Source organism: Canis lupus, chromosome 26 (assembly GCF_003254725.2).
Source record: "Canis lupus dingo isolate Sandy chromosome 26, ASM325472v2, whole genome shotgun sequence".
NCBI lineage: Eukaryota > Metazoa > Chordata > Mammalia > Carnivora > Canidae > Canis > Canis lupus.
This window is the reverse complement of record NC_064268.1, coordinates 13,727,052-13,754,709: the sequence shown is the minus strand read 5'-3', so window position 1 is coordinate 13,754,709 and position 27,658 is coordinate 13,727,052. Positions and strand designations below refer to the sequence as shown.

Below are 27,658 nucleotides of genomic sequence, written 5' to 3'. Positions count from 1 at the left end.
AGCCAAGGAGAAAGGTTTCAGAAGAAATAGACCCTACCCACACCTTGATCTCAGACTTCTAGCCTCCAGAACTGTCACACAATAAATCGCATAAGCCACCCACAGTGCGGTACCTTATCACAGAAGCCCTGGCAAACTGAGACAAATAATACTAGCGATAGGGTCATAATCTTCACTGAAAACTTACAGTGTGACACATACTTTTCTAACAGCTTCTCGTTGATGAAATTATGAAACCCTCCTATCAACCCTGTGAATTAGGTACTATATCACCCCATCTTACAGATCAAGGAACTGAGGCACGGAGAAAGTAACACATCCTGAGTCACATAGCTGGGAAGGGACAGAGCAAGAGAGATTCAATTACCTCCAGAGCCTGCTTTCTTCACCACTCTACCCAAAAGGCTGCACAGATTTTATGATTCTCTAGAATAACCTCAGGAACCCCTGGTCCTGTAATCTTCAATGACTCCCAGTTTCCAAGAGGTCCCAGCCTTGGTCATAGCTGGTATTTGGAGGGCAGCAGACAATAATTTCAAGAAGACTCAACAGGAAAGCCCACCCTTTCTAAGGGCCTTAGCAACCCTGCACTACTTTTCTCATCTGAAGATGATAAAAAAAAAAAAAAAAAAAAAACCATTCATAGATAGAATTCCTATGGGATCAAATTTAGAACAGCCTTTTCTTAAGATTTTATTTATTTATTTAACAGGGACAAAGAGCACAAGCAGGGGGAGGGGCAGAGGGCAAGAGAGAAGCAGGCTCCCTGCTACGATGCAGGGATTGATCCTGGGACTCTGAGATCATGACCTGAGCCACCCAGGCACCCTCAGAACAGCCTTTTCAACATACTCAGCACATAGTAGGTGCTCAATACATGGGAATGATGTTCTCTAATTCCTAGGGAGAAACCTCCAGGGCCAACTGCCTTCTATAGTCCTAAGCGCAGCCTCCCATACTAGAATTCAGCAAAGGATTCTGTGGCTCTTTCAGAGCCATTGCTAGAGGAGCAGTGAGCCCTGAGTTACCCCCTAGCAGAATGGAGAGCCCTGAACTGGGTACATTTTCCCATGAGCACCATGCCCTGGAGTTCCAGAGGTCATCTCTCTTGGGTTTGCCTTCTTTTCAAATGGGAGCATGATGTGGAAACTCAGGGTATACAACAGATGCAAGTGGAGCTGATTTGCTGGGTGTGTATGTGTCAGGGAAAGGGGCAAAGAGCCTCCCTCCCCTCTCTTCCCGCCAAGGCGCCTCCCAGACCCCTATGGTACTTAAAATATATCATGACCTTACTGAATGTGTGAGCTGAGTTCCACTTATCCTCTGGACCCCACAACCAAGGGCACACAGTAGGTATTCAGTTAAATATGTGCTAGCTTTCATCCAAGCACATCACACTAGACTCACTATAATCTACTGTCCACTCAGAGACCCAGATGTATTGTCAAAAAATGCATACTTGATTAGTTTGCTATCCCACTAAAAGGACTTCCCATTCTAAATTTCTTCTTGCAGGCTCAGATAAACATACATAGGGACTAGTATCATTCCCATTTTATGGATAAGGAAACTGAGGCTCAGAGGGGCAAATTGTCAGATGTCCTGGACTCTCTGGCCTCAAACTCAATGTCATCATGTGCCTTGTTCTCATTACCCAAGGGCTTCTTACTACAGGGTCTTTGCATAGACACCAGGATGTCTTCCCAACCCCAGCCCATCCCACCTGGGTAACCTACACCTGCCTATTCATCAGATTTCAGCTAAAATCTCTCTTGCTGGGTGGAGCCCTCCCTACCTCCCAGACAATGACAGTGTCCTTGTTTCTTGTTTTCACTGTACCCTAACTCACTGCATGGGATTGATCCCAAGTGTCATTTCACTGCTTACCTCTGGCTCTCAACCCTGGATGCCCACTGTAACTACTCAGGGAAGCTTCTGAAAGATACAGGGGCCCAAGATCTAGTGTTAACCAACTGAATCAAAATTTCTGGGTGAGCCTTGACATCTCCAGTCCGTGAGAGCCCTGTAGGTGATTCTTACGTTCAGTCAGCACCAAGAACAGCACTTTAGACTGGGCCCTGCTCCAAGAGGTTGAAGATCATGATTGTTCTTAACTGTGTCACTCCTGCTCAGCACAATGCACTGGGCACACAGCATGGTCAATAAATACTGTTTCAAAGAATGAATGAATGGGCATACTCAAAGCTCTGAGGCGGCCTACAACTGAAGAAAAAAATCAATTCTGTTGAAACTTGGCGTTACCCAACCTTATTTGACAATGAGATTCTTTTATTCTGTGGGAAACCTATTACCATCTTATAGGACACTGGTGAAACCCAGCAGGGGAAATGGTGGCCTGGAGAAATCTTGGGATTGGCTTCTCTAGTTCCATAAATTTGAGGAAATTATCATAAATCTGGTGCAAGGGAGGGATTGGAGATGGCTACCCACTCTCCCACCCCATAGCCCATGCCTGCTAAAAACCCAGCAGATGTATGTCCTACTCCCTTGGGCATGGGATAACAATAAAAACAATATTAATAACAACAACAACAGACACCATGGCTATGACCCTCAAGGGGCCGTGAGCTTTTTCTGCACATCAAGAAACTGAGCTCAGAAAGCAGGAGTCCTGGCAGGTGCCCACGCTGACCCACAGAGGGGCCAGCCTCTCTCTGCCATTGGGCCCTAGAAAGCCTTCCTGGCCCCCTTGAGCTCACCAGTACTGAGTTTACTGGGCTCAGGGGGCCTCTGGTACAACCAGGGAAGACTCAACCCACCAAGGAGCTTTTTATAGCTGGCCTCCCTTCCCTGGGCCTCTCCTCAGTATCCAGCTGAGATTTCAGCCTAAATGGGAAAGAATATTCCTTGGAGGACAGAGGCTGTGCTTCCACCTTAACTATTTCAGGGCCAGAATGTGAGGCAGTCCAGGAGGAGAAGTGGATCCATCCAGATAGGATGCAGTTATAATGTGGTGACTCAAAGTATGGGCAATGGGCTGGGGCCTGAATCTCACTCAGCCTGCTGCTTCCTGGCTATGTGACTTCAAGTAACTTACTTACCCTCTTTAAGCCTCAGTTTCTTCAACTGTAAAAATAATGGTAAAAGTAGTCCTGGCCTGAAGAGGCTAATGTGAGGGTGGCACATGGTAAGAATGCAATATACAATGGCCATTATTTTTCTGCTGTCGTCTTTAGGAGCAGACAGCGAGTCTGTGTTTCAGAGGCTAGAGAAAAGCTCAAGAGGCGCGATTATGTGCCAGATGCCCTGTTTGTGCATTTCCATACTCACTTGCTCATTTACAAACAACCCTGTTTTCTTATCTGCATTTTATGGATGGAGAAACTGAGATCTGGGGATGGAGTCGCTTGCCAAACGCACCACGGGTTGGAATGGCTAAGCTGGGATTTTGGCCAGTGTTCCTTCTTGTAGAATGGGCAGTGTTGATGTAAAACTCAGTCTTCAGGGGACTGGTAGACAGTCTGTGACTTCATTGTCAACCTTGGGCCTGCAGGGGACCCGGAATGGGATGTGAAGGTGGAGAAGTTCAGCTGCCTGCTTCTCGGAGGTATGTGCCAGCACAGGCAGGGTCACAGTCTGGGAACAGACCTCCATGGTGTGTACTCTCCTGGCCTTCACTAGACAGTAATTCTAGCACATGAGTGTTTTCGTGGATTTTTCTATTTGTCTCTTAGGCATCTGCTAATGAGAGGACCAAATTAACAGTCAAAGTTGTTTATATCCCCAACCACTTCCTTATCTGACTCTGACACACCCAGCAAAAGTTGCCCCTGCCCTAAGCCTCCCAGGGCCAGGTACCAGAAAACTCGAGAACACCCCTATAGCCTGAGCCCACTGACATTTTTCACACAAATCAATCCTGAGTGTTTTCCCCTGCCACACAATAAAAGCTGTGGCCTCTGCTTTCTCCCTGTTTCTTTCTGCCTCCTGACTAGACTGCCTCCCAGCTGCCTCCTGCTTCCCCGTGAGGCCCTGTCTAGTAAGGTGTGCCCCACTCTCTTGGGAAGTGTAAGTAACAAAAATCTTTCAGTGCCATTAGCTTCTCTATGTCCTCACTCACCCACCTCTGTAAGGTAAAATCCGTGGGAACAATCATTGATGCAATGAGTCAGGTGGATTGCCTGTCACACAGGCTTTAGGAATTACCCTAAATGCAATAGCAAGCTGCTGTGCATTGAGGAGTATATGCCATCACTGGGCAAAGCTGTTTCCAACCAGATCTCCTTTGCTCATCTCACAAGTAACTCTGAGAGGCAGGTCTCATTGGATCGAGATTTGGATTGCTGCAGACCATCTGAAGCCCAGAGCCTCCAGATGGAATGAAACCAGGAGAGGTCCTACCTACCTTTCAGGTGGACCGTTATCCGTGTTACTGCTGTGGCGCCTCTGCATTTTCCTTAAGACCTGAAAGTCAAAAAAACAAAAAAACAAAAAAAAAAAAAAAAGACCTGAAAGTCAACAGAGGGCATGAGCCAGAGTCTCTCAACATTCCCATTGCTGGCTGGACTGCCAAGGCAACTGTAAACAGTATTATTACTCCTACCTCGCATCCCCAGAGCTCTCTGACATTCTGCAAACCCTGCTTGCATCTGTTAGATCATCCAACCCTTAATTCAACATTCAGTCCCAGTGAGGAAAGTATTATTACCCCATTTGGTGGATGAGGATGTTGAGGCCAAGAAGTAGAGGAAGTCCTCATGTGACAGGCAGCAGTGAAATGTGCGGTAAAGAGGTGCTGGTGCTGGAGGATGAGAGTATAAGGCGTGCTTTTGGCATTGATGCTACTACTCCTAACCTTCCATGTGACCTTGGACCATCAGTTACTTCTCTGTGGCTTCAGATTCTCCATCTATAAACTGGGAGGCTGGGGGTATGGAGTGACTGAAACCCAAAGCTACCTAAGAGCCCTCACATTTAATAAAGTGGGTAATAAGGATGTGAATTCTTATGGAGACATGTCACCTGGTTCACTGTGAGGAGCCACATGGACTTCAGAACTCCATGTTGATGACGCCTGAGGTGGGCCTTCAGGGCTCGGATGGGGTTGTGACCACGAGAGTCTAGAGAAAGTAGGCCTCTCCCTCCTCTTCCTCCAGAAGATGCACAGGTCACCAGAGCTTATCAGCCTCCAAACCCTGGAGGGAACAGAACACTTCAGGGAACAATCTGTGGGATAGCTTGAACCTGAGAATGTCTTAGGGCATTGTGGGTAGCTCTAAGCACATGGTCCTATCTGCTCCTTACATCTGGCTAGCCTCTCAATGATCCCTCTTTAGGACTCCTGAGGATACTGTATTAACATATTTTGTCCTATTGTCAAACTATGAGTCCTGATTGGGGAACACAGAAAATATGTATTAGGCCCTCTAATGGCTTCTGATTATAACCAGAATAAAATCCAAACCCTGTTCATTGCTTACAGGTTCTGCCCAAAGCAGCTTCACCTGTGTCCAATCTCATTTCCCTCTACTCTTCCTTTAACTCCTCCCCACCAGCCTCACTGGTCTTTTTGATTTTCAAACATGTGGGCTTGTCTCTGCCTCAGGGCCTTTGTACTTGCTGTTCTCTGTTCCTTGAATGCTGTTCCTTCTGTGTAGCTCCCTCAGGTCAAATGGCACCTCCTCCCAGAAGCCTTCTCCTCACATCCTCCTGACTCACCATATGTTGCCCTGTTTTATTTACTATTACTTATTTACTTACATGTTTGCTTATTTATGATCCTTTAGAATGTAAATGCCACAGAAGCAGGGATCCTATGTCTGGCTCACTCTTGTACATCAGCATCCAGAACACTGTCCCGCACAGAGTTGCATTCAACAAATAAATATTCAACAATTTATTCAATACCTATCTGTGGGTCTCAGTTACCTTTTTGTATATCCCTTCCTCCTTCCCTAAACTTTCACCCTAGAAAATAAAAGCTGTAAACTTTCCATGAATAGATTGAGACTTGAATTTTTTTTTTTTGGGGGGGGGGGTAACAGGACCAAAGATGGTATCTTTTAGTTAAGGACATCATAATTGGTTGTTGAATGATTTCCTAATGCTGACCACCTTCTTCTAGGGACAGCACTGGCATTACTAGGACCACTGAGTAGAGATAATTCACTGGCTAAACCTCTGTTTGGGAAAATCTGTTAAGAAACGGGTCAGTAGCACCATTTCCACATCATGAAGGAAAGCTCATTATGAAAATATTTTTCAAGAACATGCAAGGTCACCTTAACGCCCCCTCCCAAGGATTCCCCATCACTTGCAGATCCTTGGGGAAAACAAAATACAGCCTCTCCAAAATACAAATCTCAAATCTGACACAGCTTCCTGAATCACATGCCCAAGATTCTACTTTCAGATGCTCGCTTTCGAGGGGCTTCAGATTCACTGTTGGGAGCAGGCGATACACAATTATTCCATTATTGAATTCAGGAATAAAATTCTGCACGTAAAATGCCTCCGAATGACTGAATGAAACGCCCCTTAAGCCTCTGCTCCATTCGTCGTACCACATCCCCGTGAGGAATTACCCTGAGACTTCTCCATGCACGCTTTAAGTTGCGCCCCCAGGCCGTAAGAGGACTGCGCCGAAACGCACGCGAGAGCATCTCCTGCGTTCCACGCCCGGGCAGCCGGCAGGTGCGCCTGCGGAACAAAGCCGCGAGCATCTCTCATCCCCGCAACCAACGTTCAGCACAGAACGCCCTGGGACTGCAAGGGCAGGAGACGACACGGACCGTTCTGGAGGGAAAAGCGCCTTCTCTTTTTTACCTGCCCGGACAATTCAGCAATCACAGCGGCATCCTTCGCGTCCTTCCAAGCCAATCACTCGCGCGGCCCGGGGAGCACGTGACTTCCGAGTGCTTCCGGCCTCCGGTCGGGTTTTCTCGCAGGTGGCCGCAGCCCGGCGCTAAGACCGCGGCGCGGCTCCTCCCGCGGTGCGCACGCGATTGCCCGCCCCCTTTCCGGGGCTCAGCCAATAGGAGGCGGCCGCTTCTCAGGGGCCAATGGGGAGGGGCCGAGCGAGGCAGGTGGGCGACGCGAGCCGAGCGGAGGCGGGGCGTGAGCGCGGGGTCACGTGGGGCGGCGCGGGGAGGCTGCCGGGAGCTGGCTGGGCTGGAGGCCGGGGGGCCGGCGCCCGCCGGGGGGATGGGGCTGCGGGCCGCCTAGGGGCCATGCCGCCCGGGCTCCGGGCCTGCCCCGCTCCGCGCCCCGGCCGCCGCGCCCCGCGTCCGCGCCGGCATGGTGAACCTGGCGGCCATGGTGTGGCGCCGGCTCCTCCGGAAGAGGTGGGTGCTCGCCCTGGTCTTCGGGCTGTCGCTCGTCTACTTCCTCAGCAGCACCTTCAAGCAGGTGAGTGGCCGCCCCCGCCCGCCCGGCTCTCCTCCGGGGTGGGGGAGCCGCCTCTGCGGCCGCGCTGCGGGTGTGTCCGAGGGGCCGGTGCGCCGGAACCGAGACCTGCCCGTTCCGTTGGTGCCGGAGCTAGAAGGCGCTGCCCGGCCGGGGGCCCCGGGGGCGCTCGAACCCAGGTCTCCGGGCCCTGGCCGGGGCTGCCAACCTGCCTGCCTCCGTGCGCCTTCCACCTGCCGGCCCCTGAGCGTAGACGGGGCGTGCGTTTCTTGCGTCGCCTGCCGGCAGTCTTGGGGGGCGGGCGTCCCCAGAGGGCCGCGGGGGAAACTGAGACTCGGCGGGTCGGAGGTGTGGGGAGCCAAGCTGCGAGGCCGGCGCTGGCGTGCCTGGCCTGCGTTTACTTTGGGGCCTCAGCGACCCGGCTGGGAGACCCAGCAGGACCCGTGAGGTGCCCTTTCTGTGCATAACTTGGTTGCATGAAATTTTCTTTTTTCTTTTCCTCTTTTTTTTTTTTTTTTTAAAAAAAAAAAAGATTTTTATGTATTTATTCACGGGAGACACAGAGGCAGAGACAGGCAGAGAGAGATGCAAGCTCCCTGCAGGGAGCCGGTCCATCCCGGGACCCGGGATCACGACCCGAGCCCAGGGCAGCTAGCTGCTCAACCACTGCGCCACCCCGGCGTCCCGCATGAAAATCTCTGGTCACCTCCCCATCCACTTAGTTTTTTCTCCCGTGTGAGAATTTCTGGAAGAAAAGGCAATGTGGGAAATGTGACCAAAGCGTTGGAAGTTTGTTTATGAGTCGGGTTTGAGCCTTTTGAGTTTTTAGGGTGAACATACCCAAAGTGTGTGGGTGCAATGCCGGTTTGTGCTGTTGCTCTGATGGTCTCAAGGATCACGATCATAAGTAAAATATATTAATGAACATAAAATAAACTACGTGGTCACCTTAGTTTAATAGGATCAGTGGAGGAGCTGCAGAAGGGGAAGATGCGGAGCTGTACCCCACCTCTTACCTTAGGATGTGTTCATGACATTCAAGAACTAAGTGCTTCTGGGACTGGTGTTTTCTGCGACCTCACAGACACCTGCTTGTTGTCACCTGTTTTTCCTTCTCTGTCTGGCAGACCTCTGAGTATTCTAGTGAGCCAGGACTCAGATCTCTGTATTCCTCCCTACCTGACCCAGGCGATTTTTGGGCCATTGTTTAAATTCTAGCTGTGTGCTCTTGATACCCAGATTTGTAATTTTAGCCTAGATCTATCCAGAAAACCCCCAATTCTTCTATCTAGTTGCCTGCTTGATGTCTTTTTGAATGTGTCATAGGTTTCTCATTCTTGGCCAAAACAGGACTCTTGGGACGCCGGAGTGGCTCAGTGGTTAAGCGCCTGCCTTTGGCCCAGGGCGTGATCCTGGAGTCCTGGGATGGAGTCCCGCATCGGGCTCCCTGCATGGAGCCTGCTTCTCCCTCTGCCTTTGTCTCTGCCTCTCTCTCTCTCTCTCTCTGTGTCTCTCGTGAATAAATAAAATCTTTAAAAACAAAAAACAGGACTCCTGATTTTCCATCACCAACAGTTCCTCTTTAGTCTTCCCAGGCTCACTCAGTGGCATTACTGTTCACCAGGTAGAAGAGCCACAAATAACTTCCTTCTTTTTCTCACTCCCCACATCCAAAACATTGCCTCTGCCTCCACAGTGTATCCTTATTCTGTTATTTTGTCCTCATTGTCACTGGGTTCCTGGTGCTTCCCGAGGTCAGGCTACATTGTCTGGACTACTACAGTAGCCCACCAGCAGGTCTCTGCTTCTTTTTCTTTTCTTTCTTTTTTTTTAAAGAGAGAGAGCTCACGAGAGCTAGCACACAAGCAGAGGTAGGAACAGAGGGAGAGGCGGGGAGAGAATCTGAAGCTGACTCTGTGCTCAGCGTGGAGCCCGATGTGGGGTTCAATCCCATGGCCCTGAGATCATGACCTGAGTCGATACCAAGAGTCCAATGCTCAACCGACTGAGCCACCCAGGTGCCCCAGGTCTCTGCTTCTTTTCTTGTCCAACAGTCTCTTCTCTACCCAGTGTTAATAGGGGTGATAATCTGGAAGAAAAAAATGTCACAGTTCTCCCCTAGGTATAATCCTTCTTTGGGTGTCTGTTGCACTCCAATAAAACTTCAGACTCTATTCCAGGTTCACTGCATGGTGAGTTGAGTCTTTTTTATCCTTTCAGGCCAGGTGAACTGTTACTGCCTCAGGCCACAGTGGGTGACACAATCTAAATTAAGATTCCTTGCCTGTGGACCGGTCTTATTTTCTTTGTACTAGGAATCACTAACTGAACATTTCTTGTTCATAAACTCGTTTATCTGTCTTCCCTCCCTCTCCCTTCTAGGCAGTAATGTTTTTAAGAAAGGGACGTTGTCTGTGTTGTTCATGGAATCTCACCCCTAGAATACTGCCAGGCATTTAATGGATACTTAAGTATGGTTTGAACAAGTGAGTCGTGAGTCTTTTTAATTGGGATGACTTCTCCTTTCTTCTCCAACTAATTTTTTATGTCTTGACCCAGATGCTGTCTACTCTGTGACCTTCCCTACAACCATCTTTTAAGTACTCTCATGCACCTTGTGTATTTATTTTAAAATTAGTGTTGTCTTTTTTAAAAACTTGTGATCAATGGCCATGATTGATTGGGGAGGGGTGATTGTGATTCTCCTAAAACTGTTGGCAGATTTCTCTGGGTTTGATCCCTCCAGCAGCCTAATAAACACTAAGAAACGCTTTACCTGTAAGTCTCTAGCCCTGCCCATCAGCTCTTGGCAGCCCCTAGTCAACTCTCTTGTCTCTGTGGATTTGCTGTTTTGGACATTTCATATTAAGAAATCATATAGTATGTACTCTTCTTTCAGTTTGAAGCCAGTGTTTTCAAGGTTTATCCGTATTGTAGCATCGATTAGTACTTCATTTTATATGTGGATAATATTCTGTTGTATCCATCTACTGCATTTTGGTTTTTGTTCATCAGTTGGTGGACACTTGGCTTGTTTTTACCTTTTGGTTATTAATAAATGCTGCTATGAACGTTGGTGTACAAGGTTTTATATGGAAATATGTTTTTAGTTCTCTTGGGGTATGGTCCTAGGAGTAGAATTGATGGGTCATGTGGTAACCCATGTTTAACTTTTTGAGGAACTGCCAGACTGTCTTCCAAAGTGGCTACACCATTGACAATGAACTTTTAAGAAACTACACTTGTCAAGTTCTGATGTAGTACCAAAGAACATTATCTGTAATTATTTGAAAAAGCCATTAGGGGACGCCTGGGTGGCTCAGCGGTTGAGCATCTGCCTTTGGCTCAGGGCGTGATCCCGAATCAGGTGTGGAGCCTGCTTCTCTCTCTGCCTGTGTCTCTACTTCTTTCTATGTCTCTGATGAACAAATAAATAAGTCTTAAAAAAGAAAAGAAAAGAAAAAGCCATTAGAATATCCCTTCCAGGGATCCCTGGGTGGCTCAGCAGTTGAGCACCTGCCTTCAGCCCGGGGCGTGATCCTGGAGTCCCGGGATCGAGTCTCACATCGGGCTCCCTGCATGGAGCCTGCTTCTCCCTCTGCCTGTGTCTCTGCTTCTCTCTCTCTCTCTTTCTCTCTCTCTCTGTGTCTCTCATGAATAAATAAATAATCTTAAAAAAAAAAAAAAAGAATATCCCTTCCATTTCAACTACACATCTGTGTGAGGTAGATTTTCCTCATATGCGTCAGCCCAAACAACCTATAACAACGCAGAGGGAGATGGGAGAATCCAGCTGTCTTCCCTTCAGCCGGATTTTAATATTTGATTTTATTTGATTAGATTTTAAGATTGGCAGAAAAGTAGAATTATTTTCTCACCAAATTTTTGTTTTGAAGAACATTTTTTTCACAGACAAACCCTGTTAACATATAATAGGTCTATTATTTTCAGTTGAATAGATAATTTAAGTATTTTAAGAATTTATTTTTTTAATTTCCAATGTGATAAATATCAATAGCCATGATCCTTATAAACCCACATATCAAGATTCTCAATATAAAGAATAAGAAAGGTCCTTGGGACCCACAACTCAGAGCCCATTCTGGCTGATGCTGTTCATATACATTTGAGTTTGCTCCTCTTGCTCTGCTCCCTGCTGCAATTCTGGTTATCCATCACCCCTGAGCTGTTCGACTAGAGGTGAGTTTGACGTATTTTGCCTAGCCTCAATTTCTCTTTCTGTGAGATGGAGATATTGTGTGGAGTGTTCGGGGCCCTGGTGTGTGTGTGTTGGGATTGAATTGAGAAGAGGCCATGAAAAATTGTAAGGCCAGGTAGGGCCCCATGCTTTGCTTTGGAGAAACTCTGAACTTGGAGCAGACGCAGCTGCTGTGCCTGGAGACTAGCTGATTATCCTCTGTTGCTTTGAATTCCTCTTTTCTTTGGTTTTCAAGTTAATTAATGCTTTGGGGGATAGTTGAAATTGTAGAGATGGAGTGCAGGAGAAATTAATGACAGTGGTGGGGATGCCGTTGGGGGAGAGGAACGGGTGCCAACTGTCTTGAGCACCTTTACTTAACAAATGTTTAGTGAACCTCCGCCGTGGGCTAGGTCCTGTCTGCTAGGTGGTGGAGACACAGCGGGGGGCAAAGCAGATGAGGTCTCACTCTCCAAAAGCCTATAATCTGCCAGAGAATAAGGGGGCAGAAATGGAGAGTGGCCAGAATGATTTCAGATGACAATTTATGTACCAAAGGAAGGAAACAGCAAGGTGTTGTGACAGAGCAGCAGGGTGGGCCTACCCCTGTGGGGCATCTAAGCTGAGACGGAAGAAATCCCAGTCTTGGAGTCAGAGGGTCTTTAGAGTCCTCTCATGTAAATAAATGTTCTCACGTTCCGGTGGAGCAGTCCTTGAAAGTCTCAGGACTCTTGGCATAACTCACTGGAAATATATTAACAATCTTTAGCTTTTAAAATAACTATGTAAATTGCAGTGGATTAAATGTGTGAGTTAGATACTTCTGAAGTGTTAACAAATCATAAGAGAATTGCTAATCTGTTTTTGTTTTGCTTTGTTCGGATCACCAAGGTATGTGTATTTTTCAGAAAGTTTAAGTACGGCCCAGGGTACAGAACATGACCCGTAATTCACCAACCATGGGACATTTATCTCATTTGACCCTTGTCGTAGCCCCTGGAAAATAGATGGGGCAGCTATTGAAATACTCCTTTTAGAATAAGGTTAAGTACCATATACTAGTAATGAAAACATTACTATAGTGCTTTATAATTGATGAAGAAAGGTCTCATGTTTTTCTGCTTGTTTTGCTCCTTTTTGTTTCCACTCTTTGTACCCCCGTGCACCCTGTGTGGATGTCTGTTGTGGTTGATTGCACTGATTCTTGTACACACTTCTTTATCGATTGCTCTGGGGATTCTGAGAATAGAGTACTGGCTCCCCTTGTCTATATATCTTTAATGCATTGTGAGGACTTGATACCTTTGTGGGGGGAACATACATGCAGGCACTCACACACATGTGCATGCACGTGTATATGTACAAAAGCCTAGAATGAAGACAACCTAATAGGGTAGGTCAGTTTGGAAAGGGTTTAAAACCATGGAAGGAATCCCCTCAGCGCCCCTTCATTACACTGTTGGTGAGACTGGACTCTCAGAAAAGCAAACGTATGCTAATTCGTGACATTTGCTACTTGTCTCACTCCATCTCTTGTACAGTCTTTTTTGATTGTACAACTCTTACCAAATCCTCTTGGCAAGGTCTTGATTATTCATATTTGAAAACAAGTTTAAGTGCTGGAATACTAGCCTCCCTGTTTACCAGGAGCAGAGTTAGGTGGAAGAAGCCCTTCTGGGATGCACTTATCTGTGAACTTCTGTTTTCTCTCGGGAAGAGGTAACAGGACAGTTTGAGAGTAGTGGTAAGAGTACTTTTAGCCTCATTGTGAGATCCAGGGTACTTTGACCAGCTGCTTACTGATCTTTATGGCTATGAATTTATCTAGGGCAGCATTTGAAGCTCAATTTCATTTGCACATCGCTTGATTCTGCAGTTAACTGATAGGGTCCCAGCAGAGCAGAAGAGTATAAATTTACAGGTAGTCAGGCCGCGTCCACCAAAGTGATTCGTCCCATATTCCCAAGGCTTCTGCAGTTAGCCCCTCTTCTTGCGCCAACCAAGGAACACAGATGCTGTTTTTGTATGACCTACCCGGTTTCTGCCAGTGCCAGTTCCTCCCTGTAAATGAAACCAAAGGAAGGACAGAATAAAAATTAAAGCCACTAAATGTGACTACTTCACACTTGGTAAATTAAAAAACAAACTCCAGTACTGGTGCAGTGGTGTTGAAATTGTAAACACTGTTACGTAAATGCTGGTAATACCCTGAATGGCACGTAGAACTCCAAGGAAATTATTTGGCACTATACAGCAATGACTGTTTCTAATAATTATTATTACAAGTCATTCAAAGGAATAAACAAAACTTCTGTTTTTATTTTATTTTTTAAAAGATTTTATTTATTCATTTAACAGAGAGAGAGAAAGCCTGAGTGCTGAGGAGAGGCAGAGGGAGAGGGAAAAGCAGACTTCCTGCTGAGCAGGGAGCCCAATGTGGGACTCAGTCCTAGGACCCTGAGATCATGACCTGGGCCACGGGCCGACATTCCACCAACTGAGCCACTCAGGCGCCCCCAAAACCTCTGTTTTTATTGCAATTGCTATCTATGATAACAAAAACTTGGTATGGGTCAACGTTCTGTAGAGAGTGTTTACTGAATTATAGCACATCAGCATGATAGATGATTAGATAGTCTTGAAAATGTTATTATCAAGATAAGGTAGGTACTTGAATGGTTTACCATCCAATTAGTGTCAAGAGCTGAATGCAGGGAATTTGTATTCTAAATGCTGGGGTCAAAGGTTAGAAGTTAATATATAAAAATTGATAGTTTTATTTAAGCAATGGGATTGTGAGCAATTTTTTATCTTTAATGTTGTTAATCATGCTTTTTTTAAATAACATTTTTATTTTGGAACAATTACAGATTTAAAAGTTTCAAGGCTAGTACAGAGTTCACATAGATACCTCAGTGTCTTGTTAATAACACTCATGTTTTTATTATTTTAATTTAAAAATATTAATAAAAATATTAATTTGCCAAAGATGGCAGAAAACCTTATCCCTTCTACGTTAATAGTCTGTAGAATATCTTTCCATACTTTTATTTCAGTTCTTACAAACGTGTATGTGTATGTTATTATAATTGTTATCATACTGTGTGATAATATGCACATCATTTTGTAACCTTTTTTTTTTTCACTTAATGTATTGTGGACATCTATCCAGTAGTCTACACACAGTACTCTGTGTATTAAAATCATTCAGGTACTTTAACAATAGTAATTCCCAGGTCTCATCCAGAGAGATTTTTACTATGTCTGAAGTTGGACTCAGAAATCAAGAGTTTGTTTTAAAGTTGTACATGAGTATACATGAGCCCGGGTGCCTCAGAGGTTTAGCACCGCCTTCAGCCCAGGGTGTGATCCTGGAGACCTGGGATTGAGTCCCACATCAGGCTCCCTGCGTGGAGTCTGCTTCTCCCTCTGCCTGTGTCTCTGCTTCTCTCTCTCTCTCTCTTTCTCTCTGTGTGTGTGTGTCTCTCATTAATAAATAAAATCTTAAAAATAAATACATAAATAAAAAAATAAAGTCATACATAATGTCCAAGGCAGGATTTAAGAGCCACGCTAGATAAATACATATCACTCTCATCTGGGATTTTTATAATAGCCATAGCTATACCAGTGTTGTTCAGTCATTTCTCTGTTGGGTTTCCAGGTTTTTCCTACCATATAAGCAGTGCTATAGTAAACATCCTGGTTCATCCTTACACATTAGTACTTTCTATAAAAAAAGCTCAAAAATATGTTTGCTGTGCCCAAAGTATATGTGGATATGTATATCTTAAATATTAATAGCTCTTCCTAGGTTGCTTTCCTAAGGAAATATTAGTAACCGTGAAGCTCTATTTCATTGTTTTAAAGTATATATCCTTTGCCATCAAACTTTCAAGGCTAATCCCTTTTGCTGTTGACACATCACAGGTCATTCTTAATGGTAAAAGCCAAGAATTCTATTGAAAAGGTAGGATGTTTAAAGTATATAAAAAGTCTTTGGGAGAGAGTCTTGTATGATTGTGGTGTTTTCCAGCAGCAGCTTGAAGGATTCAGAAGATGGCTGTTTCATGCTTGGCTTGTTTTCTGGTAGTTAGGCACCTTCCCCCTTAGTTTCTGCAATAATATAGGAAAAGCAGTTTTGAAAGCTTGGCTGCAGTTTGGAGGCTAGGAGGAAAGCATAAGTGCTTGCCTCTGGAGCAGCATGGCCCTTTGCATGTGTAGGTTAAAGGCTGGCTGGAAGTCTGTCTTAGGAAAAAAAGGAGAAATTTGCAAGTTAACATGCTTCTTCATGCTCCTAAAACTAACCTCTCAATTCAGTATTCCCCTAAGCTTACTTATCCTTGAAGTACTCATAACAGCAAATGAGAGTGAACTTGTGCTTCAGATGAGTCCAGGTATTGTCTGAAATGACAGTTGCAAAATTCCTTTGAAGTTTCTTCTATTTTAAAGGTGTTTTCAAATTTTATATTCTATTCAGTAATGTATTTGTTTTATTATAAGAAAGTATTTTAAATGATTAACCATCAGAAAGAAAAAATTTAGAACTTTTTCTCTCCTAAGTTTTGTGTGAAATTAACGTTTTCATACACATTTACAAAATGCATCGAATCCAAAGGCCGTTGATGTAAAAGTAAGCCACTTTTGAAGCATAGCTTTAATTTGTTATTTTTCCTACAGGTTTATTTTGCATCTTTTTAAAGATTTTATTTATTTATTCACTAGAGACACAGAGAGAGGCAGAGACACAGGCGGAGGGAGAAGCAGGCTCCATGCAGGGAGCCTGATGTGGGACTCAATTCCTGGTCTCCAGGATCACGCCCTGAGCTGAAGACAGCGCTAAACCTCTGAGCCACCCGGGCTGCCCTATGTTGCATTTTAGATTACAGCTTTGGCTGGGAATGCAAGAAAGGATACTTTAACCTTCCCATTTGTGGTCTCTTTGTAGGAGGAAAGAGCAGTGAGAGATCGGAATCTCCTCCAGGTTCAAGACCACGACCAGCCCATTCCGTGGAAGGTGCAATTTCACCTGGGGAACAGCAGTCGGCCTGGCAACCAGTGCCGGAACTCCATTCAAGGGAAGCACCTCATCACAGATGAGCTAGGTAGGGCTTCCTCCCCTCTTCTCTGCAGCCAGTGAAGGGCTACAGTGGGAGTCCATTGCTGTGGTTTTATACAGTGCATTTCCCAGCATTTCTCACATCTCTGTCTTTCATACCTTACTTGTCATTCAAGGCTCCCTTCACTGTCAGAGAAGTTTAGTGTGATGATTCTGTCTTTGAAGCTCCTTGTGCTCATGGTTTCAGCAGTTGGTCATGAGCCAGCCCCTGTGCTAGCTAGTTCCTACCCATCGCTTCCTGGCCGCAGACCTTGCCAGTGTTATCTTATTTTAGTGGTGAATTCTACAGGGTAGCTAGTGTTCCTCCTTGGTGGCCTGCATAATAGTCACACAGTTCTGGCACGTATGAAATGTGCTTTTAACTGACTGACTAGGTGATGAATGAATAATAAACACATTCATTTTTATTATTATTAATAATTTACTTATTTTTTAAAAGATTTTATTTGAGAGACAGAGAGCTCACAAGTGGGGAGAAGGGGAGAGTGAGAAGCAGACTCCCTACTGAGCAGGGAGCCCAATGTGGAACTCGATCCCAGGACTCTGGGATCATGACCTGAGCCAAAGACAGATGTTTAACCAACTGAGCCACCCAGGTGCCCTATTTACTTATTTTAGAGAGAGAAAGAGAAAGAGTGCTTGTGCACATATGTGCATGAGCAGGGGGAGGGGCAGAGGAAGAGAGAGAGAATCAGACTCCCCACTGAGTGTGGAGCCCAACACAGGGCTTGATTCCACAACTCTGAGATCCTGACTTGTGCCAAAATCAAGTCGTACGCTTAACTGACTTGAGATACCTAGGTGTCCAAATGATAAACACACTCAACATGTGTTACTCTTACAGTGAAAACGGCAGCCTGTCTGTCTGTATCCTTTTCTCCCAGAGTTTTCTTGCCTTCTTTTAGTCTGGAAGAAGAAGAAAGGCGATTCCTGTGCTGTTGAGGTGGTTGGATTAGCTGGTTGAGATCTCACCATTTGAAGGCTGGCCCAGTCTTCCTGAAGAGGAACTCCCATGAATGCACAGTTGAGCTCTTATCTGCGTGCTGGGCACTAGGCTAAAACCTCTCCTGGAATATCTCTGATTTTTACAATAGTCCTACAACATAGGCATTGCTCTTGGTACTTTATAGGTGAAGACACAGGCACCAAGAGGCTCAGGAACTTACCTACAATGACAAGGACTCATAAACCATGATCAGGGCAGCATTATCACACCAATAGGGTAGCACTATCCCTTAATGTCAACTGTCTAAACAGTTTTCAGAGTTCCCTGATAGTTTTTGCAGACTCTTTTTTCTTTTTTCAACTGGTGGTTTGCAAATAATCTGATTGGTTTGTTTGCAGGAGTAAATTTTGCTCATTTCAGAGAGTCTCAGAACAAATGGATTGTGAATGTGGCAGTACTGGAATCAACACAGGTCAACCTTGAATTAGAATATTCAGCCATACATGATGACTGAACAAAATGCAGGCATGCTATCTGTAAAATGAAACAAGAGTTCATTTACTGTTCTTTTCAAGAAAAGTTGCATTCCCAGCAAAACACAAATGAACAGAAACCACAAAAAAAAAAACCCAACTTTCCAAAAGAGACCTCAAAGGCATCAGACCAGATGAGATTACTTAGAATTAAGGGAAGGGATCAGAGGAAATATACCCATCTAAGGTAGTTGAACTGGAAATTTTTGCACAAAGATGGAGTGACAAGCCAGCAGTGATGCCAGTGCCAGATTCTGTCTTGAAGATCATGTTAGAAAAGCAAATAGTATTGCAAATAGCCTCTTGTTTTGTTTTTTAAACAAAGTTTGACAAAGGAAATTTACTTCCATAAGATGATACAGCTGGTCAGCGGGGAGATCTAGGGCTGAGACAGAACTTGGGAGTTCAGTCCTTTTTTTCTTAGAAACTGTTTTGTTTCCATGACACCCAGTGAGAAAACATGAAATCATATGCTTTGACTTTAATAGTTAATACTAGGTTACAAGTGACCTTCATTTTCTTTTGTTTTAGCTAACACAAGAATAATTTTCCTCTGATTAATTCAAGTGAGACAAAGCCTCTCAGACTTCTTAAGTAGAAAGTTCCAAGAATCCATTAATAAAAATCCTGGGGCCATAGGTTGTATTGTACCTCCATGACCATGAGAGGAAATAAACAATTTCATAAAGAAAACTTGCAGTAATTGATGCCTTTGCATAAGCAGATGCCACCATGAATGTTGCCAGGGTAACAGTTATTAAATAAGACAACCAATTAGAATGACAAACTTTTCCAAGGTTAGAATTTAATTTCCTAGTCAGTCGAGACACACTCTGAGGTTGTCATCTTACTGAACTCCTTGTTGGAAACAACATTGGCATGAGTAGAATTTACGATGCAAGAGGAGAAATCCTAATGCGCTCTCTTACCAGAAATCAGAAAGCCCTGTGGTTTCAAGACTAAATACTAGCATTGAGCACCGGGGCACCAAAGGAGGGGCACAAAGGTAGATGACGGGATAGGATAGAGAAAAGAGAAAGAGACTGAAAGATAATTTCAACAAGTGGAGTTTAGGTCATGTTATATTTTCCGTCTCCTGACAGGTGATAAGATTGCAGTGTATCATTTGCGGCTGAATTTTGAGAAACAGTGCCGGCTTCTTTGGATTTGTGTTGGTTTATATAATCCCTGTGAAGGAAATGAGTCAAAGTAGTTAAAAAAGAATCCAAGAAGCATATATTATGGCATTTGAGTAGTCCTGTCTTAGTTTTAAGTACATGCTCTGGAGCTTAATCTAACTTTAACATCATCTGTTCTTAGGTAACTGGGGTCTGGTTCTTTCCAGGCCCTGGTTTTCCAGGTGTTAACTGAGGGCCCTCTGCATCTCTTCCATTGTTATTTTACTGGTGCCACCGGCTTTTGTACAGACTTTGTTTTCCAGAGTAATTTCTGAAAACAACTTTATACTTCACCAAGTCTCATCCTTTGAGGATTAAGAAGCTGGGGTATTTGGAATGGAATGATGCTGGCAACAGCTGCTCTGCACCTGTGGGCCCATGCATGCACCTGGGAGTTTCCCAAGAGCTGTGTGGTGTCCCTCATGCACTTCTTACATTTTTCTGTCCCACTCCCAGAAGGTTGTAGAAAAATGTCTGTGTAGCAGCTCTGAACAATAAAGTAGTTTTTATGAGGAGAGTCTTTACTTGAGTTGGGTTTCGGTTTGACTAGGTTGGAGGCAGTGTGTTTACAGAGGGATTTATAAGGAGTGGAGGGAATTAGGATTTTTCTCCCTTGGGTATTAGAGAACCTGCATTCCCAGATTCTGAGAATTCCTGGCCTATGTACTTACAGCCTAAATCAACTTATGAAGGTTCAGCGTGACTATTTCTTTTTCAGAAATCTTCCAAATAAATGCCAAGCGTTTCAAAGATATTTGTAAGGTTGGAGGGTTGGTTGGTTGGCTTTTAAATCTAAATGGATCTCACTTTCAGGAATGAAACCTTTGGTTTTTTTCTATTTTCCTTTTTCTTTTTTTTTTTGAAAACAATACCATTTTTCTTCAGTGTGTTGGTTAAGCATGACTTCATATGGTGATTAAATCAAACACGCCAACAGAGCAGAAGGTCATTTTAGGTAGATGAGAACATGTAGCCTACCCATCACATGGGAGCCCATGTTGCCTGTACACTACGGCATGCAGAAAGCAAGTCCTGGTCACGTGTCTGACTCCTGGCCCTCTGGTGCTTGGCATGCTCCACACTCCACGTTCTTTCTCTCTGTTCTTTGTGTGTAGCATTTGTATTGCTGCTTTGTGTGTGATCACCCGGTAGAGAGGTGGGAGGACTGCTGGCTTGTTACTCAGGTGAGTCTCTGACTTCCAGGATACATTTGTGAAAGGAAGGATTTGCTGGTGAACGGCTGCTGTAATGTCAACGTCCCCGGCACGAAGCAGTACCGCTGTGATGGCTGCTTGCCCCATGGCTGCTGTGGTGCCTATGAGTACTGTGTGTCCTGCTGCCTGCAGCCCAGCAAGGTATGGGCGGTTGCCGCCACCTCCATGTCCTTTCTCTATACCTTTATTGGATGGTGAGCATCGAAGTCTCCACACAAGAGTCTCTGGAAGGTAGGGCTGAGAAGGGAACTGTGTAGATGGCAGAGATTGCTGCTGTGAGGCAGCGTCAACAAGGAAGGGAGTGCTTCCTGCTGACATGGGTGGCTCATTTGTGGGAGGGTCCATTGTGTTGCTCATCAGCTCTCTGATGGATAGGGTATCAGGCTCGTGCTCATTTGAGCTTGCTCTCTCCTTCTCTCTGCCCCCCTCATCCATATCAGCAGGGTCTTAATTTAGGAGAAATATCCAAGGTTACCCTGTGCTGCTGAGTCTGGAATTTATTACAGGTGCTAACTTTTGTTTCCATAGCAACTTCTCCTGGAGCGCTTCCTCAACCGCGCAGCCGTGGCATTCCAGAACCTCTTCATGGCCGTCGAAGATCACTTTGAATTGTGTCTGGCCAAATGCAGGACCTCATCCCAGGTCAGAAGCTGTGATGCAAAAAATAAATAAATAAATAAAAATAAAAATAAATAAAAAGAAGCTGTGATGCCGCTAGCTGGGGGATGGGCAGGTAGGAGTCAGGGTGGAGAAGAAAACTCGGAAATTTGCAGTGGGGGCCACTTAGTGGGATAATAACAGAGAAGAGATTTAAGCAAAGCTGTGTCAAATTTTGTTTGGTAGAGTGATGGTATTTAGAATGTCACTATGAGATTTGTACATGCTGGGAAAGTAAAATCTTTATATTAAATCAGGGTCTAATCAGCTTGCATCTCCCCTATCTGATTGGCATATCCGCACTTCAAGTGGAAGCGTACAATTATTTCTAAGTCTGGGGGAGTCCTAATAGTCCAGTTCCTGAGAGCAGTTTTCTCCTCCACGTCTCTGAAACATGACTAAGGCTTTCCAGCAACCACTTGTTTAAAGGAAGTAGTTATTTGTTGTGGAACAGAGTTGTGGTTTATTTTAGGATTCAAGGGGATGGGGGCAGGTGGGCATTTAAAAATAGGCGAATAAATCTGTGGGTGGTCAATCTCTCAGTTCTCATAAGCATGTTGTCTATAAATGCTTTGCTCTTCGGGCACTCAGCGCTGCCCCTAGTCCTGCAAGTGTCTGCATGTCTGGGCCTTTGCATCACTCTGCTCCCTCAGCTCTCCACTTCTGCGGTCCGGTGGTCGTTGGGGCTCTCAGTTTTAAGACCGCCAGCTGTGTGTAGTGTACAAGTGTGCTTCTTCTGCCTTCTGTTCATGGTGTCTCCCAAGACTGTACTGGCTTCATCTGAGATAGCAGACTCGTTTGTCATTCTCTGTGCCTCTTGCACTTTTTGCCAGATTTCTGTTAGCCCATTTTTTTATTTTATGCCGCTTTGTGCACCTCTGGTCTGCTCTCAGAGCATTCAGAATCACGGGGTAAATACTTCAGGGATTATAATGAACATTTGAAAACATGAAGAAATTCCTGATGGTCTTGTGTTGCTGGAAGAGCTTTCCACTTGAATGGGCTTTAAAGGAGATGGGGAAGAAGGCCGAACACATGACTCATTTTGATTCAGTCTCTCATTCTGAGAAATGCTAGAAAAGGCGGAGTATTGTCTTTCCTCAACTGATAAAACCCAGACACCATTTCCAATCTTGAGGGAAGATGTTAACCTTTCTGACTTTATCTTTTTATTGTAAAGCAAGAGTTCCCAGTTCCTAGTTTGTTTTGATTGTGGTATCCCAAAAAAGATTTGCTGCGTGTCCATAAATTGGATTAATACTTAACAATTTAGATGTTAAGCATTAGTCTTGGGCTAATTAATGAACTCCAGACTAGCCAAAAACTCAAGTTGCTTGTTATGAAAACAAATTGCTGAAAAATTAGCCGTCAGGGATGGTTGTCTTTGTTAAATCCCACGTTCCATTTACTTAACCAAATGAGGCTTGTGTGGTATTGTGGGATTTGGCTTGTGTGCCAGACCTCAAGGTACATAAAACTTCGTGAAAACGCCTTGAAGTGGCGTCTCCTTCATCTCTGCAGGGTTCAGTACCAGGAACTGAATTTCTTTGGAGCACAGAAGTTGGGAGCAAAACAGTCTCTGGATTTTAATCTAATTTAACATCATCTGAGAAAATAGTTGTCTTGAGTTGCCCAAGTTGTAGCTAGGTTGTTTTAAAAAACGAACAAAACTTACTTTTGGGCAGCCCCGGTGGCGCAGCGGTTTAGCGCCGCCTGCAGCCCGGGGCGTGATCCTGGAGACCCTGGATCGAGTCCCACATCAGGCTCTCTGTATGATGCCTGCTTCTCCCTCTGCCTGTCTTTCAGCCTCTCTGTCTCTATGAATAAATAAATAAAATCTTAAAAAAAAAAAAAAAAACTTTTGACATTAAAAGAAACCATTGTCATGCAGTGATGTTCTGTCCATTCGCATGCTTGTTGTTGGCATTCGGTGTTGAGCATCCACCTTTGTTTCAAACAAGTGCCTGGCGTCGCTTGGTGGCATTTGGAGATAGCTGTGCCAGGCTCCTGCAGGGTGTGCTGGCCCACAGTCCTGGGTTTGACCTCTACCATCCCACAAGGGAGGTGTGTGAGCCTCTGCTCTCTCTCATGGCGCTCTTATCTTCCCTTTTGCCAACAGAGCGTGCAGCATGAGAACACCTATAGGGACCCCATAGCCAAGTACTGCTATGGAGAGAACCCTCCTGAGCTCTTCCCCGCGTGACAGGCACAGCAGACAACACACGAGCCACCAGGTGCCACAGGAGAACTTGTGGCCTGAAGCTACCCTCCAGCGTTCTCTAGTCCGCGTAGAAGAAGAGAGGCATCGCATGGAAGCCTTGGTTTTGACCGCCTCTTGTGCTATACTCTTTGGCCTCAGTCACCACTGGGCTCTACCCTGTGGAACTATTCTGTGAAGCAGCTTGAAAACACCAGTGCATCACATTCAAGAACAAACTACAGGCGAGCCTGCGGAGGTGCTGGTGCTCTGGGGCACTTCTACTGTTGCAGACTCCTCGAGCCCTTCACTGTAAATTTATTTATTGGACTTCTTTGGAGTAGTGGGAACATGATAATGGTTTATATAGGAAGATATCTTGCCTTAATAGTCAAATATATTCAAGGAAATTGTTGTTGTTTTCTTGTGTCCCTGGGTTTCCTGAGTGAAGTCATCCCTTTACCCTGATAAAATGTTTGGCCTCTTTGAACATGCATGTTCTCCCAAGGTAGTTGTTTGGGTTTTGTTTTAAAAGCTCCTTCAGGAGTGGGCCCTGGACACTATATTCTGACATCTAAAATTGTCAACAACTCAAAGATACTATTCCGTTCCGGCCCTCTACCAGCCCCCTTGCAGGTGGCACCAGCTGCCCACAGGTTTTCTCATCATGGTTTTGAATGTGTTTGCATTACCTGCATGTGCGCATCCTCTGAACCAGAAATTCCAACTCCCTGTTCCGGAGGATTTTCTCATTTCCAATGCCACTGTTGAAATGATTGTGGTCTGCTCAGCCATGGTACCTGGGAGCCTCCTCCCTTCTCCTGTCATGGAAACCTGCTGTTATGGCAATTCCTAGGTGAAGAGACACCTAATAACTGGCTGTAGGCAGTCATCCTTCATTGCTTTCAGCATTGGGACATATAACAGGTTCAGACCTTCAGTTTCCTTACGACCTTTGAAGAAGAAGGCCCAAGTTTCTGTCAAGGTGCTGCTGTAAGTGAGTCACTCCTACCCTCAGTGGGGCGAGCCCGTGAACACTGGGCATGCCAGTTGTTGGGTCCACGTGCTCAACATCGAATCTCTCAGGCTCAAGGTCAAGAGTATTTGGTCCTCTGATCAAGACATTCTGCCCCTCAAGTACTATGGCTCTTTGCTCTCAGGAGACATGGACACACAGCTCTTTTCTGGAGCAAGCCCCTTACTAATCCTGGGATCAGGCCAGGTCTTTTTCATTTTTGATTGTTCAAGCTGTTGACCTTGGAGCCAGGTACCAGTTTTACAATCCACTTTTGACATTTTTTTTCAGTAGGGTTTTTCTTTGGACCATGTTTGCCTTCCAGTATGTTTCTGCAGTATGTAGCAGTAATTCCCCATGATTTTCTCCTATTACTTGTTAAACCTTTCTTCCCAAAGGGGTTTGTCCTCCTTAAATAAGCCATCTCCGAGGGCTTTGTGGCAGTTGTTTTTTTTACTATTTTTCCCCCAAAAAATCTATGTAGTTTGCATTGGACTTTTTGGATTCTATGTGCATTCATGGTGCTAAATCAAACTTTGTATGTGAAAGAAATGTCCGTGTCTGGATGTTTTACCATCTCATTCTTTTTTGGTAATTCGAGTCTGGTATGTGTTTGTCTCATGTGAGTTGTCACTGGTATCAGCCTCTCCTTGGAGCTTATTTGAACTTTTGAGCAATGTAACAGATTTAATGTGAAAATGGCTTTATATCAAAGACTAACCCCTGCCTCTTTACTTCCTACTTGAATTATTGATGAGTACATTCTGCATTTTCAGTGCTTTTACAAACAGTATCTACAACCATGTCATAGAGTTAAGCTCACTTGTGTTCCCACCTCATACAGGAGGAAGTTGTGAGAAGTAAAGTGACTTCCAGAATCCTCACTGAGATTTAACAACAGAACCAGAACAAGAACTTCATCTCCGGCTTCAGATCCTCTGTCCTTCCCACTGCCTCTTGCCAACCCCACTGCTGACTCATCCATAATCATCCCCACCCCCCACCCACCCACCAAGAGCGCATATATTTCAGTTATCCAGGCCAATAGAAAGGAGAGGTAATATCAATAGCCAAATTGGGTCGATAATTCATTTGGCCCTGGAATATGTTTTTATTTGTGGGGTTTGTTTTTATTTTTGTTTTTGTTTTACTTAGGTCAATTTAGAGGCATGTTCACTGTTTTGGAAACTCAAAATGCTGCCAACTACATAAATAAAGCCATTGAAGGACCTGGACCATCACTCAGCTTCCCCAGCCTTCCAACCCAGAACCCCTCCCTGCTCTGCACTCTCTGGGTGGTTTCTGGTTTCCTCGACTGAGGGTTTCTAGAATTAGGGACCTCATCTTAGTTTTTCTTGCCCAGAGTTTAGCAAAGTATGTGTTACATGCTGGGATTTTAGGGAAGGATCGAAGAAGGGACAAAAAAGTCACCAAATATTGAGTGTTGGGGCTAAAGGTAACTCAAAGCATTTCCCCCCAATTCTGCATCTTTATTGCCTTGCTCGTTGCTGGAGTGACAAATACCTGTCATAACAGGGAAGCAGGGAAGGAAACGGCAGAGTATACAGGAAGTACTGAGACGGGCAGGTACATAGGAGAGGTGGCCCTAGGCCTGGTGATGTGGGGCTGGCATGGAAGTGGGGGATAGGACTTTAGAGCAGAGTTTTCAAGGGTCAGCATGTTCCTGAAAGCTGACTTGGGGCCTCTGGGAAGTGTGTCAGTTGGTGTGGCTGCAAAGGAGCTATGGGGACAGGTGGCACAATCTATAAGCAAAGCCTTTTCCCATCATTGAGATTAACAGATAAATTGTAAACATGCAGAGATGTTGCTTATTTGGTCTTGGTCATTCCCTCAAGGACAGCAGAGAATTCTGCATCGCAGCGAGGAACTACTTGTGAACAGCATGGCTTTGGGTAGTCATCTCTTCAGAGTCCCAAGCCCTTCATCTAGAAAGTGGGATCATGTGGGTTCTGAGGCGTCAGCGGGAGTGAAGCCTGGTGTTCAGTGCACAGTCCAGCATCTGCAGCCCAGTGGGGGTACAGCGTAAGCAGAGACCACGTGAGGGTTAGTGAGCCCCTCAGGTGGAAGGGTGGCAATTATAGAACTCTCAGTATAATTTTTATTACTGTTTTTTAAAGAATTCAGGCTAAAAATGAAATATTTCTAATAATTCAGGAATATGTAAAGATGAAAGTAATAATAATAATTAACATCCTACGACCCAGAGATCAGCTCTCATATTTTTTCTCTTCCTCATGCTTTCCAGGCAGAAACGAGAGCACTTTTTCCTCTTGAAAACAATCCTGTAATGGACATCCTCTTATGTTACATATAGGCCTATAATAATTTTAATGACCACATGATGTCAATTTTATGGATTACAATAATGTTATTAATCCCCTGCTGAGGACTCTTTGCTTATTACCTTTTTTTTTTGCTACTACAAACAGTGCATTGATGAACGCTTTTACGTGCATGTTTGTATATTTATTTGATAACTATTTTCACCAATTTTTGCTCTCACCTGAAGAATTTGGGAGTGTTTTTTTGCCATGCCCCTGACAACCCATGCATTATCATTTGTTAATTCTGCTCATGGGTCTCAGTGTTGTTTTTTTTTTTTTTTAATTTTAAAATAATTTACTTATTTATTCATAGAGACAGAGAGAGAGAGAGACACAAGCAGAGGGAGAAGCAGACTCCATGCAGGGATCCCGACATGGGACTTGATCCCCAGTCCCCAGGATCACACCCTGGGCTGCAGGCGGCGCTAAACTGCTGCGCCACCGGGGCTGCCCGGTCTCAGTGTTTTAATCTGTATTTATTTAATTGCTGCTGAGGTGAACTCTTCCATGTTCTGATTGGCCATTTATCGTTCAAATATGCTGAACTATTTGACCCTGACCTTGACCAACTTTTCTCTTTTTCTTAGCATTTTTAAATGAAGGAAGCCCTGTGTGACTCCAAAGTAAGTAGCTTATATGTGAACAAACTAACTTTTCCAGTTGACCTAGGGCAGCAAAAGGGGGCAGTTTTGTCTCAAAGGGATCTTTGGCACTATTTGGAGACATTTCTGTTGCAACTGGGGAAGGATGGTCCCTCAAGTGGGCTGAGGCCAGGGACGCTGCTAAACATACTGCTGTCCACAGGGCGGCCCTCACGACAGGATTACCTGGCTCCAGATGTCAGCAGGGCCTAAGTGGAGACCCTAGCCTCCGGTCACATTTCCCCCTTAG

General features: G+C 44.9%; 2 protein-coding genes and 1 long non-coding RNA gene across 17 annotated transcripts in view; 1 reads left to right on the top strand and 2 right to left on the bottom strand.

Annotated features, from left to right (window-relative positions):
- RNFT2 (ring finger protein, transmembrane 2) overlaps positions 1-6,986 on the bottom strand; it is a 98,869-nt gene extending 91,883 nt beyond the window's left edge. For 3 of the 11 annotated variants that reach the window (XR_007406281.1, XM_049102094.1, XM_049102093.1), the window contains exons 1-4: positions 6,787-6,979; positions 4,984-5,156; positions 4,670-4,762; positions 4,367-4,425 (exon numbers count right to left, since the gene is read on the bottom strand). Coding sequence is in view for 10 of the 11 variants with exons in the window: in XM_049102094.1 (XP_048958051.1) it covers positions 4,367-4,425; positions 4,670-4,762; positions 4,984-5,007 (176 nt within the window). In the remaining variant the exon portion in view is untranslated. Of the gene's footprint in view, positions 1-4,366; positions 4,426-4,669; positions 4,763-4,983; positions 5,157-5,721; positions 5,814-6,545; positions 6,661-6,786 lie in introns of all 11 variants that reach the window. The other 8 variants (XM_049102092.1, XM_049102091.1, XM_049102098.1 and 5 more) reach the window with 8 other exon arrangements.
- Positions 6,987-7,072: 86 nt separating this feature from the next.
- SPRING1 (SREBF pathway regulator in golgi 1) lies at positions 7,073-25,663 on the top strand. Of its 5 annotated transcripts, none has more exons than XM_049102100.1 (5): positions 7,073-7,304; positions 16,512-16,668; positions 20,543-20,694; positions 21,082-21,195; positions 25,267-25,663. In XM_049102100.1, the coding sequence occupies exons 1-5, from the start codon at positions 7,191-7,193 to the stop codon at positions 25,315-25,317; spliced, it is 588 nt and encodes a 195-aa protein (XP_048958057.1). In that variant the 5' UTR covers positions 7,073-7,190; the 3' UTR covers positions 25,318-25,663. The 5 variants fall into 5 exon arrangements, with proteins under 5 accessions (XP_048958057.1, XP_048958056.1, XP_048958058.1 ...); XM_049102099.1 differs by lacking the exon at positions 25,267-25,663 and adding an exon at positions 23,330-25,142 and having other exon boundaries at positions 7,083-7,304; XM_025474095.3 differs by having other exon boundaries at positions 7,124-7,368.
- On the bottom strand, positions 11,329-16,578 carry LOC112676623 (uncharacterized). The gene is made up of 2 exons (XR_003146627.3): positions 16,487-16,578; positions 11,329-13,624 (listed from the first exon to the last, which is right to left on the bottom strand). It is a non-coding gene; the product is annotated as an uncharacterized LOC112676623 (long non-coding RNA).
- Positions 25,664-27,658: the final 1,995 nt, after the last annotated feature.

Excerpts from the sequence above, each read along its gene's own strand:
- SPRING1 (XM_049102099.1), top strand. The coding sequence starts at position 7,191 with ATGCCGCCCGGGCTCCGGGCCTGCCCCGCTCCGCGCCCCGGCCGCCGC. Across the intron at positions 7,305-16,511 it reads CGCCGGCTCCTCCGGAAGAG|GAGGAAAGAGCAGTGAGAGA; the intron begins GTGGGTGCTCGC and ends GTCTCTTTGTAG. Across the intron at positions 20,695-21,081 it reads GCTGCCTGCAGCCCAGCAAG|CAACTTCTCCTGGAGCGCTT; the intron begins GTATGGGCGGTT and ends TTGTTTCCATAG.